Source organism: Arvicanthis niloticus, chromosome 19, assembly GCF_011762505.2.
Source record: "Arvicanthis niloticus isolate mArvNil1 chromosome 19, mArvNil1.pat.X, whole genome shotgun sequence".
Classification (NCBI taxonomy): domain Eukaryota; kingdom Metazoa; phylum Chordata; class Mammalia; order Rodentia; family Muridae; genus Arvicanthis; species Arvicanthis niloticus.
The window spans coordinates 30,777,755-30,791,042 of NC_047676.1; the positions used below are offsets into that span (position 1 = coordinate 30,777,755).

The 13,288-nt window shown below is 42.2% G+C and overlaps 1 protein-coding gene across 6 annotated transcripts in view; it reads right to left on the reverse strand.

The window, feature by feature from the left end:
• Window positions 1-13,288, reverse strand: part of Fyb1 (FYN binding protein 1) — a 136,658-nt gene that overhangs the window by 72,616 nt on the left and 50,754 nt on the right. For all 6 annotated transcript variants that reach the window (XR_013105028.1, XM_076916152.1, XM_076916153.1 and 3 more), the window contains exon 2: window positions 8,965-10,093. Coding sequence is in view for 5 of the 6 variants with exons in the window: in XM_076916153.1 (XP_076772268.1) it covers window positions 8,965-10,093 (1,129 nt within the window). In the remaining variant the exon portion in view is untranslated. The remainder of the gene's footprint in view (window positions 1-8,964; window positions 10,094-13,288) is intronic.

Here is a 13,288-nt window from a genome sequence, read left to right on the forward strand (position 1 = left end):
ATGTTGGGCAGCCCACAAAGACCTTTTGTTCAGGTCCAAGGGATCTGACGCCCTATTCTAGCCTCCACTGGCACAGCTAGGTGTGCACACATAGGTGCACATTCTCATACAGAAAATCATGTGTTTATGCATGAATACATATATAAAATAAATACATATATAAAATAAATATGCATACATATATAATATGCAATACACATACAAAATAAAATCCTTAAAAAGAAAAATGATCAAGGAATAAGCCATGGTGATAGTTAATATGTGCGGAGATGAATGCATGCAGACATATACATGCTTATGTGTCTTCATGTGTTATGTGTTTGGCATGTGTGTGTATTTATGTGGTTGTATATATGTGTGTGTGTGTATGTGTGTGTGTATGTGTGCACACGCACATGTGTGTGGAGAAGCTAACATCTAGATAGCAGGCAGAAGCAGGATTCCTGGAGAAGCTTCAATCTAGGTTTTCAGTTACTGAGGTCACCTATGGTAGCTCACCTTCAAGGCGACAGTCCTGGGGAGAGTTACTGTACAATCATTAGATAAACCAGTGAGAAGAAAGCCCTCTTGGCACTTAATCTTGCCTTCTCTTTCTAGTATACTGAGAACCATTTATTGGGTATAAAGTGGAGCAGGTGCTAGATCTGCTTTAGTAGGCAATGTGTATCTATGTGGCCATAATGGTTTATTTGAATAGCAATTTAGTCGTACCTGGTTATCCTAGCCATGGTGCCACATAGGTCAATCAACGGAGCCAGCTTATTCCCTGGCTTCAATTCAGTGAGAGTCAGATCAAGAATAGAGAGTAGTTAGGCTGGGTGTAGTGGCTCTCACCTTTAATCCTAGCACTCAGGAGGTAGAGGCAGAAGGATCTCTGAGTTTGAGGCCAGCCTGATCTACTTAAAAAATTCTAGGACTATGAAGGAAGACCCTGTCTCAAAAAAAAAAAAAAAAAAAAAAAAAAAAAGAGTTGAGAGTAGTCTGTGTGTCCTGTGTGTCTCTGCCTCACCTGCCCTATGCTACCACAGAGAAACACATGCACAGTTGCGAGGATCAGTGCAGCTGCAGAGACATGGCTGCTGCCTGCAGCACAGCAGTTGATTCAACAATGCAGCTCCTTTTTCTGGGGGAAAGAAAAACCTCCTATGGTTTTGGGTTCAGGTTTTTTTTTTTTTTTCTGTACACAGATGTTGCCTGTTCAGTTACATTTTGCTGATAGTATCTATTGCTACTGGGGGCTCTAGATGGGGTTTTCCACCTTTGACACATCAGGTAGAATTTCTTCCTCCCATTGGAGACAGTAAAACAGAATAGAAACATGTTTCTTTTCTCTTTATTAGCAGCTAACAGTTAAATTTCTCCAAACTTTTGGACTTTGTTCTCTTCCTTATTTCTCATACATTGGAGAAATACATAGTCTAGCACTGTAGAAGTTTCCCTGAGCTTTGGAGACATGCTATAATTATCATGTTTACGCTTTCTATGAAAGAAGAGAAAAATTTCTAAAGAATTTTGAGAAATCAGGTAGCTGCATTTGTGTTTCCTGGGGGCGTCATTTTGTTCTTCCAGCAGCTGGAGTTAATCTTCCTGTTTTAGAAGCCAATTTTATTTTGTTCTTAAAATAAAAAACATATGCACAAAGATATGATTTTGGCATACAAATTCATCATCTGACATAGTTTTGATCAAGGCAGAGAGACAAAGGAGCCTTTAAGGCAGTTTACATAGAGTCTATGAGTCAAACTGTATTTTTAAAAGGTTTGTTTGGCTTGGCCTGGAGATTATTTTAGCAGATCGTATGATAGAAGTCATCTCCTATCCAGGGATTATGTAACACACACATCTGTCTGATCTTCCTGGCTGGTTTTGTTAGTTTACTTGGGTATGTGCAATCAAAACTAAGTTGAGAAGAGCTTTTTGTATTTCATTATCAGGCTTATACTGTGTTTTTGTCAGCTTTGATGATTAAACATAGAACCTCATTATGTTGGCCTAGCTCTCTCCCTCTGAGCTCAAGATATACTCATTCCCATGCCTGGCGGAATTTGTTTGATTATTAAATGTTCTTTTAAGTTTCCTTCTTTTCATGAAAACATTGAAATTTCAGTCCAACGCTTTTAGGGATTTTAGGGATTATGTGAATTCAATCAAACTTGGAATAGACTAAGAATTGTCTTAGACTATATTTCACACTCGAAGGGTAAGTCAGCCATCAGACTCCATTCCTTTCTGTGACAACTAGTAAGAATTTTTGACATTTCACAAATGTGATTAAAGTACTTTTAAAAATACTATTTCCACATATCATTAAAGTTTAGAAAGACAACAATTTCAGCTTTTTGACTACGGGAAGAGGTTTTAAGAAAGACAAATTGTGGTCCGTTGCCATAAAACTTTGTGGGAACTTCTGTTTTATGAAAGAAAAGTGATAGTCTTTTCCACATTATACAGGGAGGATCTCACTGAAAGAAAAAATTTCTCTGCCAACCAACAGGCATGTGTGGATTTTTGAGCTAAGACTATGTTAGAAGAAAAACAGGTGGATGTGGGGAAAATTATGAAGGTCAAACTCAGGCCCAAACAAAGAATCGGGAACCCATGTATCCCAATGACAAAGTGGCCTATGCGTCAGAGGGATGGTAGCTTTCCCCACAAGGGACCCTCTTTTTCTTGCCCACCCTGCCAACCACTACTGTATTCATTTTTCTCAGAGTATGAAGTTGGTAAAAGGACATTTCTCAAGGCATTTGTAGAATAGTAGTCAGCACATTGCATGCTGTCTAAGTTGTCGGCAGGGCATGATAACAGGTAAGAGCCAGTTAGTTTCCTTTCTGCCTGCTTAACTTATGAAGATTGGATGGCTGGTCCTTTTGAAGATGTCACGGAGTCCTAGAGTAAATATTTTTTAGCTGGTACTAATGAGTTAGGACAGGGAGTTACAGAATGGCTCTCCTGTAATTCTCAAATCGAAATAGTAAAAATAAAGTAAGAGAGACATCTGAAATAACTGGTTAGACACATTACAAGGAAGGAAAAGTAATGTCACTCACAGACTTTAAGAAGTTGTTGAGTAAGGAAAGAAACAGATCATTCTCATTCCAGAGGAGGCGAGCAAAGCTCCTAACCTGTTCTCTAGACCCAGAAGCCTTTTGTGAGGGAAGATGGCAATTCTAGAAAAAACCCTGTGAATTCTCACTGGGACAATTTACATCAGAAGTAGGCAGAGGGGTAAAAGAATAGCCTGGGTGAGGTTAAGAGAAATCCTCAATAAGAGAGAGGATCAGTGGCTAAGGAGCACTGAACAGGAGCTCAGAGAACAGCAGAGTCTGGGTCCTTAGCAAGGGCTGCCCTCAAATGCTGCAGTTTTCCAACACTGTGAGAAAAGGCATTTAAAGCAATGCTTATATCTGAAATCGTAGAGGGGAAGTCAGACTTATCACCCTGGATGAGAGCTTCTACATGCTTATGCCATGCATCTGCTAGACTGAAAGTGATGGGTGATCCCTGTGTCTATGGATAAGATTCCTCAGATGTGCCCGAGGCCAACAGAGGTGCAGCACCTCTCAGGAAATCGCTGGTAATCAATCATACAGACCCAGCCTGTATGTTTCTATACCTCTGGGAAAAGATTTCTCCAAGAATTCTGACAGAAAGCAAATACATTTCAAAAGAGTAAACTCAGGATAGCCTCCGACTTTTCCACAGTAAAATTTGCTGGCAGGAATTTACAATAGAGACTGTGTAAATGCTTGTTGATGTGATAAGAGGTTGGATTTTACAAAGTCCAAGGGGTGCTTTTTGGGATATAAACCTTTATGGAATAGTTTGCTCAAGAGCAGTGTTTACGCCAAGGTTATCTTGGGTGGAAGAGAGATGGCTAGAACTCAGAGAGGAAAGACCAAGAAAAGGGTAGCTCACAGCAGATCAAGAACTTGTGCACTGAAGGGAGACATTCTGAGGCATTTTAAATTAAGGGGTTAAACCCAGGTAAGTTGACTGATTGGTTAACCATAAGAGTTTCCTCAGGGATTGCAACCTGGGATAGAAGGAAGGACCATAGATCTTTGAAAACCACGTTTCTCAGGATTAAGAAGTATGAGAGAACTGAAGTTAAGACTGAGTTCTAGGCTCAAAGTGTGCAGACCCCAGAGAGCCTAGCATAATTTGGAGAAGGTCTCATTGCCCCCTCAGGCTGATCCACACAGCTGAGTAAGTTCCGATTCATCTGTACACTGGAGAGCCTTGCCTGCAGATTCAGTGTTCCAAAATATTCCATTGAGGTATCCTTGGATTAACTCTAAATTCCAAGTGTGCAGTGGCATTGCCAACCAGGAAGCTGTACCCTCAAATCTTTAGGGTGCTTCTGAGCCTTGAATCCCAACAGGGTGGGGGATACTGCTATACACTGAGAGAAAACATTTTTTCAGTACATTAAAAACCCAGTGAGGTCATATCACAAAAGCATATGTAAACAGGTAATGGTGGACCTGAAGGAGGCAGTGACAACTCTGGAATCTGTGAAGGAAAGTCTCACCATCTGCTAGAAACAGGCTACCTGCTATTAATATAGCCCAAGATCCTTTGCTTTTCTGCCTTAGGATACCAAGCTGGGAGCTCTCCAGGTAACCTCTGCTCCAATCACAACCCAATATCTTTTGAAGTTTCTCTTTAAGGGCTTATTTATTTTTATTTTATGCATATGAGTATTTGGGCTGCATATATGTCTGCGAACCATACGTATGTCTGGTGCCCATGGAAAGCAGAGGAGGGAGTAGGATTCCCTGGAAATGGAGTGACAGGAGGTTGTGAGCTGCCAAGTGAGTGTTGGGGCCAAACCTAGGTCCTCTGCAAGAACAGTAAGCGTTCTTAACCCCTGAACTATCTCCCCACCCCCTGCCAAACTCTTCTTGATGCCAAGATTTCTGTCAACTTACTAGTTGAAGAAGCAAATGCACAAACAAGAAGGGGCATGCAATCCTAATAGCCTCTGGTGCATGCTGGCTCTGGATTCATTCCTGTAACTGTTAAGGCACCTTACTGATTATTTTCCATAGTGAGCATATAGAACAAGGCAAGAAAGAGGGAGGAATCGAATGTTTTCGACTAGGTTTTCACTACCTCCCTCACACAAAACAAACAGCTGGGTCTTGTGGGCGCTCAAGAGCCCAGATAGTGTGGTGACTAGTACCAGGACACCTAGGAAGGAGTCTTTTAATGGAGTCAAAAGAAAAGTGAGTTTAGAGAACATGTTGATGTTTTAATAATAATAATAATAATAATAATAATAATAATAATAATAATAGAAAGTTTAAGCTTTTTGTGGTAGTGGAGGCTTAGGATTATTGGGGAGCCCAAAAGTATTATTAGCTCCACATTCAGAAAGCCATGTGATATATTTATGCTTACAGTTTCCAGGTGATACACTGAGAAGATCTTTTCAGGGTGGATGCTTTGTGTAAAATTGATTTTTTGTCAAGGTGCCATTTAATTGAATGCACATCTAATCTGTGAAAGCAATTAGGAAACTATGGCAGGTATTACAATTTAATCCTGAAAGGTTTGGGGGCATCTAACTTTTTACTAACACACCCCTGAAGGATGACAGATTTATGAAAGTGATGAAAATTCACATCTTTTTTTCTGTTCCACAAATGAGAGGAGAATGGGAAACCGACGGCTCCCTGCTTTCATGGAGCCCACAGGGGCATTGAGAGCAATTTTTTAAAAGACAGGTTTTCATCAAGTGAGGGATGGGACTGCCATCTCACAGTCAAAAACTTTGACCCAGAATTGTTCCTGTCTAAAAGAACTGCAGGGACAAAAATGGAGAAGAGCCTGAGGGAAAGGAGGTCGAGTGAATGGCTCAAATTGAGATCCAGCTCAAGGGGAGGCTCTGACGCCTGACACTGTTACTGATACTGTGGTGTGCTTACAGACAGGAGCTTGCATGGCTGCCCTCTGAGACGCCCAACAAGCAGCCAAGTCAGATGCAGATACTTACACCCAACCAATGGACAGAACCCAGGGACCCCTGTGGTTGAATTAGGGAAAGACTGGAAGAAGCTAAGGAGGAGAGCGACCCCATAGAAAAACCAGCAGTCTCAACTAACTTGGAACCCCAAGATTTCTCAGACACTGAGCCACCAACCAGGCAGCATACACCAGCTGGTCTGAGGTCCCCCCAACACATATACAGCAGAGGACTGCCTGGTCTGGCTTCAGTGAAAGAAGATGCACCTAATCCATGAGTGACTTGAGGGCCCAGAGAGTGGGGATGTCTGGTGGGGTGGGGACATCCTCTTGAAGATGAAGGTGGAGAGGAGGAGGTATGGGGTGAGGAACAGTCAGAGAGCAGACGGCGGTGGGGGGACGGAGAATAAAGACTGGACTATAGATGATGATGGTGGTGATGGTGGTGATGATGATGATGATGATAAAAGACAGGTTTTAACCCAAAGACAGAAGACACAGGAATGTAGAGTCTTTGGGTACCATTTACATTTGTTTCCTCATTTCAAGGGATCTTATGTTTTATGAAAGATAGCCAGCATGGGGGGTAGGACAGGGATGGGGACACAGGCTCTGCAATCATAGAGACCTGGCCCTGCTTAGTTAGGATATACTTTGGCAAATTTCCTAATTGTGATGAAATAGAATTCCATTTCATTGCTTAGAAAGAGTAAGTAGAGTAGGGTTGTATAATGTTGTATCTAAGACCTCTATAAATGATAAATATTTATCTGAATATGGAAATGAAAAAGGGGTCATGAAAGAGAGAAGGATATTAAAGTTCTGAAAGCCAACAGAACAATTATATAGACTTGTTAATTTGATCACTATTGCAATGACTTTGGTAATTGCAATTATAGTAAGTCTCTGTCTTCACTGCAAAGTGTCTGGCTCCAATCAGTATTTTTACATCTTAGAAGACTGAAAAAGACGTCATCATCAGTAAACATCCGGCAAACCTAATTTCCTCTAAAGCACACTATGTCTTTCCTTTCCTATCTTACTGCAAATGACTGGCCATTGCTCTGAATTGTATCAGGCAACGGATCATTTATCTCAAAGTCCTTCAGTGGGAAATTTCATATCTAGTCAGGCATGTTTATCATTTGTCAGAGCTGAAGGGAAAGCTGTGAACTCAGAAAACCTTGGTGGCCATAGAAAACGTCTAGCACTTCCCTGCAAGCTGCCATTCTGAATTGGAGAAACACATCAAACTGGATGCATTTTAGTAACTCAAGAGGAGAAATACTTTCTGTAAACAAATTGCCTTTGAAGAGACCAGTCTTGGCAGGAACAGCCGGGGGAGTCTGGCTCTGTGATTCTCCTCTACTTAAACTGTATGGCTTCTCTTGGCCTCAGTCAGGAGCAGGTAGCACAGTCTAAGAGTGATGATGCCCTGTGCTGCCTAGACTGTACCTTCCTTTCTGCTCACCTTTCTACTAGGCAGATAGAGCCTGTGGGAAGATCTTTCAGAGACAATGGTTATACCTAAACCTGCTTAAATCAGACTAATTTTTGTTTGTTTGTTTTTTTAAGGTAGAGTCTCATGTAGTCCAGGTTGGCTTCAAACTCTCTAAGCTCGTTCCAAGACTTTGACCTTCTGATCTTCCTGCCTCTGCCTCTCAGGTCCTGACTCACAGGCCTGCACCATCATACATAGATTCAGACCAGTGACTCTCAACCTGTGGATCTACCTTTCACAGGGCTCACTAAAGACCCCCAGAAAACACAGATATTTACACTACAATTTCTAAATGTAATAAAAGTACAGTTATGAAGTAGCAATGAAAATAGTTTTAAGGTGTGTGTGTGGGGTGGGGGGTGGGGGGGAAATCACCAAACCATGAGGAACTGATTTCAAAGGTTGCAGCATTAGGAAGGTTGAGAACCACTGCTTTAAGATGACAGTTTTATTTGAAGATGTATCTGACTTACAGTGATACAGTCACTCTTAAGTATCATTCTTTTTCCATCTTAAAATGGACAGCAGTTGTGCACCATTTGCTAGGATATTAATCACCACAGGCACGGGAGAGCTTTGCCCATCGTGACACAGGGTGTCACGTCTTTACCAAGACATTCATTGTCAAATTCTACCATATGCTGTAACATTGCAGTGACATCTTGGGAAGAAAACCGGGCTAGTTTTCTAGAAGGGCAACAAGGCACACTTTGCCTGCCTTCGTTTTCTAGCTGTGTATTCTTTTATAAACTGGAATAGTGTAGATATTTTTGTTTTGGGAAAGTAAAAAAAAAAAAAAAAAAAAAAAAAAAAAAAAACGGCCAAAATACAAAGTACAGTTTCCTAAAATCCCCGCTACTCTCCTATATGAATCTTGGACTGTGGATATTTGAAATGATTCAGAAGAGAGTTTCTGACTTTACAACATTGGCATTTTGGCCTGAATAATTCTGTGAAGGATAGGGGGCTTGCTATTGTATTATAGGAAGTGGCTCTATCTACAAAATGTCACTAGCCTCATGCATTGTGACAATCAAACATGCCTCTAGACAATGCATACAGCCTTCGGCTATTTGATTCTTTCTAGAACACTGACTTAGTCTGCTCACTTCTCTCTGACTGTCGATGGGCAGAATATCTTTCTCAAGCAACGGAAATGAAATACAACCAAGGGAGTAAACGCAATGGTTATCCTTAAGCAAAACCAACTATCAGTTAAATGGGTATATGTCTTTCCTATTGTCCCCCTAAAGAGTCAGTATTTCCCCCCACCCCCCAAGGTACTTTCTCACAGAATGCTCAACCAGAACTTGGATTTTCTACTTTCTCAGACCTCCTACACAAAGGGAAAAAAAAATGCCAAATGAAAACTGACCCTATACCCACATGAGTACCAGTTATGCAATCATTCCTTGCTCTAAAGTTTCCCCCAGAAGCTGAAACACTCAGTGCTGTGAGCAAACCACAGTTACCAGCAACGAGAAACAACTCACTGTTTGCAGAGTCAGCTTTTCGGAATCTGGTCAGGTCAACGTTGGGTGGTCTGCTGGGCTTGGGTGGAGGCGGGCCCAAGACGGACAGGGGAGGCAGGGGCTTCTGCTTCGGGGTTGCTGAATTCTTGTCTCCTTCCTTCTCCTGACTTTGGCCCCACGGTGTCCCCGCTGTCAACTTGGAAGGAGCTTTAGGGAATCTGGCTGACTCTTCCTGATTCAGTTTGTTCAGAAAGATGTTCTTTGTAATATCTGTTTTCCTATCTTCTTTTTTTTCTTCAGAGTTTTTGGAGAGCCCTGGGCTCCCTCTGCTCGCAGCAGGTTTCAGAACCACTCCAGCAAAGGGCGAACTTGGTGTTCCCTGGTCTTTATCCTCTGGGTCTTCCTTAGCTGGTTTGAAAGGGCCGCCCTTGGACTTGGCTCCTAGCTGCACTGGGGATGCTTTCTGGACAGACACATTCTTAGAGGTATTCTCCTCTTCCTGGGAGTCTTCTGTACTTAGGGATGGCTTTTGGCCAAAGGTGTGTCTGGGAAATCGAGGTTTGGAGTCAGCATCTTGTGCTGCTGACATGAACTTGCTCTTAGCTCCAGCCACCTTTGAGAACCCTGGCTTCAGATCGTTTTCTGGGACTGGGGGAGCAGGTCCTGGCTTCGGTCCTGGCGTCCTTATGTCAGACTCTTGGTTCAAATTGTGAAGCTTAGTCCCAGGAGGCCGTAAAACCACAGGTTTGGAATCTTCTTTGGTCAAGCTGGTGGGCTTTGGGCTTACAGGTTTCAGAAACCCCACTTTGACCTCAGGGTCTCTAGAAACCGAGTTTGGCTGTGTTCCAAATCTGGGGCTCACTCCAGTAGGTTTTAAAAATGGGGGTTTAGGCTCCTTCTCAGGCTTGTCCTCATAGGTAGGTTTCGCTGCCAAGGGTGGTTTTGTGGTCCCGAATTTAGGCATGTTGCTGGGTCCTGCGGGTGGGCTGGCATTTCCTTGGTTGTCAAATAAATTCTTTCTTGATTGTATTCCAGAAGGCGAGTTTTGTCCTGCAACTTTGAAGGGCCTGCTGCCGGTGGAGACCTCCTCTGTCGGGTTACTCCCTGTGTTGAACTTCGCCATGAGGGACTTTACATCTGTTTTTCTATCCTACAAGGACAGGGAACAAAAACCAGCTGAGAGTCAGAAATCTCACTTGCAATTTAAAATAGTATACCTTCAAGGGCTTCCTGATCTGAGGCAAGAGTCTGGGTTGCTGGGGTGCCGCTGATTGGTTGACCAGCTATTGTAACATTTAAGTTCCTCTATGGCAAAATAAGTTGTGAGAGTTTCTTGCAAAGGAAGGGCTACGGCTGTGCTTAAACTTCTGTTATTGGTCTGTCGGGACTCGATCATGATCATTTATCTTGAAAACATTTCTCTGTTCTTTCCCTGTCTGCCTCACTATCTTGTTGGATTTACTCTGACTCTTTATTTTTCTACATTTTTGCTTCACTGAAAAACATATGGAGGTGGCTACCAAATGGATTCTCCTACTTTTTTTTTTTTTAAAACAACTGAGACTCATATGGAAACTGGACTTCAAAACGAAAGTAGGCTCTGTAAACTCAGGCTATATGCTTTTTACCCAGCAAAGCACTGCTTAGCCATCAGTGTGGCTGGCGAGGACTTTCCTGTTCCTGTTGCATTTAAAGTGTGTTTGCTGTCAGGGAGGTGTTACAGAACATCCAAGCCTTTCTAAAAATAACAAAATGAGGTTTCCTTATTATTTATAAATACAGAGTGCTGCTGTGTGGCTGTATGCAGACTAACCGGCCAGGAGGTCAGAGGTCAGCACAGGTGGAGCAACAGACCAGCAGCAGGGTCTGCCTGGGAAGCCTCATTTCCAGATCTTTCTCTCCATCTTGTCTCTTCCATAATGACTTTTTCAGTCCTCTGAGAGGTCCTGCCTCACCTGCCTTCCTCCTAAGAATTAGGAAATTATGCAGTAAAGATAGCAGGTATTTGCCTCTTTTGTTGTTGTTAATATAGTCCAGCTTAACCTGGGAGAATTAATGGTATATTTGTCCTTTCTTTCAAAAACAAAGAGTTTGAGGTGGGGATGAGGCTCAGCTGAGAGAGAGAGAGAGAGAGAGAGAGAGAGAGAGAGAGAGAGAGAGAGAGAAGAACCTGACTAGCATCTAGCATACACTAAGCCCTCTCTCATATGCTTAGCATTCAATCAGGTTGGCGGCATACTCTGAAATGCCAGCATTTAGAAGGTAGAGACATGAAGATCAGAAGTTTATGAAGGTTAAGGTCATCCTTGGCTACACACCAAGTTTGAGACAAGCCTGGGCTACATGAGATCCTGCAACAACAACAACAACAACAACAACAACAACAACAACAACAACAACCCAGGAACCCTCCAGGTACATCAGTACAGGGCTCTAAAGCTTGATGAGAAAGATGAGAAAGATGAAGTGCCAGACAGAAGATGTGGCTCAGTGATGGAGCCGGAGCTCAGCATGGGCAAGCTCCTGGGTAAACACACACACACACACACACACACACACACACACACACACACACAAACACACACACAAATACACACACAAACACACATACACACAAACACACACATAAACACACACATACACACAAACACACACATACACACACAAACACACACACATACACACAAACACACACAGACACACACACACAAAACACAAACACACACATATACACAAACACACACACACAAACACACACAAACACAAACACACACACACATACACACACAAACACACAATACACACAAACACACACACAAACACACACATACACACACATACACACACAAACACACACATACACACACATACACACACACAAACACACAAACACACACATACACACACAAACACCACACACACATACACACAAACACACACAGACACACACACACACAAAACACAAACACACACATATACACACACAAACACACACACAAAACACAAACACACACACATACAAACACACACACAAAACACAAACACACACATATACACACACAAACACACACACAAAACACAAACACACACACATACAAACACAGACACACACACAAACACACATACACACACACAAACACACACACAGACACACACACAGACACACACACACACCAAAGTTTTCTCTCTGGTTAGAAGGAAGTTTGTTTCTGAGAAAGAAAGAATTTCAATCGCCCTTCTCCTATAGTGGTATTCTTTATGTTCTTTATGTATAGCTCCTTTTAGGTTTATAAAACAAGGTGGAATAGCAAAGTGATTAAAAACATAGGCTTGGGAGCCAGGAGCAGGGGATATTAATGAGCTTTCTTATCTTCTCACTGTGAACGATGTCTAGATGCTGCTCTTAGACAGGCTCATGTATAAAGCAGTTGAGGACTTTGGCACATCCGAGGGTTTCTTGTTTTTATGTAAAGAAGAAGCCTTAGTGATCGTCTGTTCTTCCTCTCCATTGCACTGCTGGGAAAAAGAGTCATGCCATCCTGCAGCAGTTTCAAGTCTAGCACATCCCAGGGGAAAACCCTTGAAATGTCCCTGGCCGTGGTCAAGCACTATGCCTAATATTAGTTCCAAAAATATAGAAGTTGTGGAGGATGGAAACTTTAGTCTTGGCTGCTAATCCAGACCCAGGAGAGTCTGCAAGTGTCTGAGCTAAAGGCACAGGCCTTGGAGCTATTGACTGAGGCCCAAGCCTTGGTTTTGCTGTGTATCATGGCATCTAGCAAGTTATTGACTTTTCCCAGTATGCTTCCTTCATCTCTGAAATCAGAAATAAAATTCCATTTCTCACTGGCTTCTTTTGTTTTGTTTTGATAAAGATTAAATGGGTCAACACAGGTAGTTAGGTATTTAGCTAAATCACTTGCTTAGCAAGCACAAGGCCTTGGCTTTGGTTCTCCACTTCAAACAAACAGTGTCAAACAAAAGGATCAAGAATCGAATGCCACATGGATGCAGTGGTTTTCTGCCATCATAGTTATTTCCAATTCATTCATAATATACCATTGACTTTTCCAGACAGCTCAAACATTGAAACTATCCGCATTAATGTCTCTGTGAACAAACACATTTGCAAATTACACTTAGACAATGATGTTAAAGTCTGATTTGCCATTACTCTTGAGAGTTTTCATTGGGAAGAAAGGATGTTCCTTTGTGAGGAATACACACACACACACACACACACACACACATAGACACATGTATACACACAGACACATGCACACACACACAGACACATGCATACACACAGATACATACACATGTGCGCACACACACACACACACAC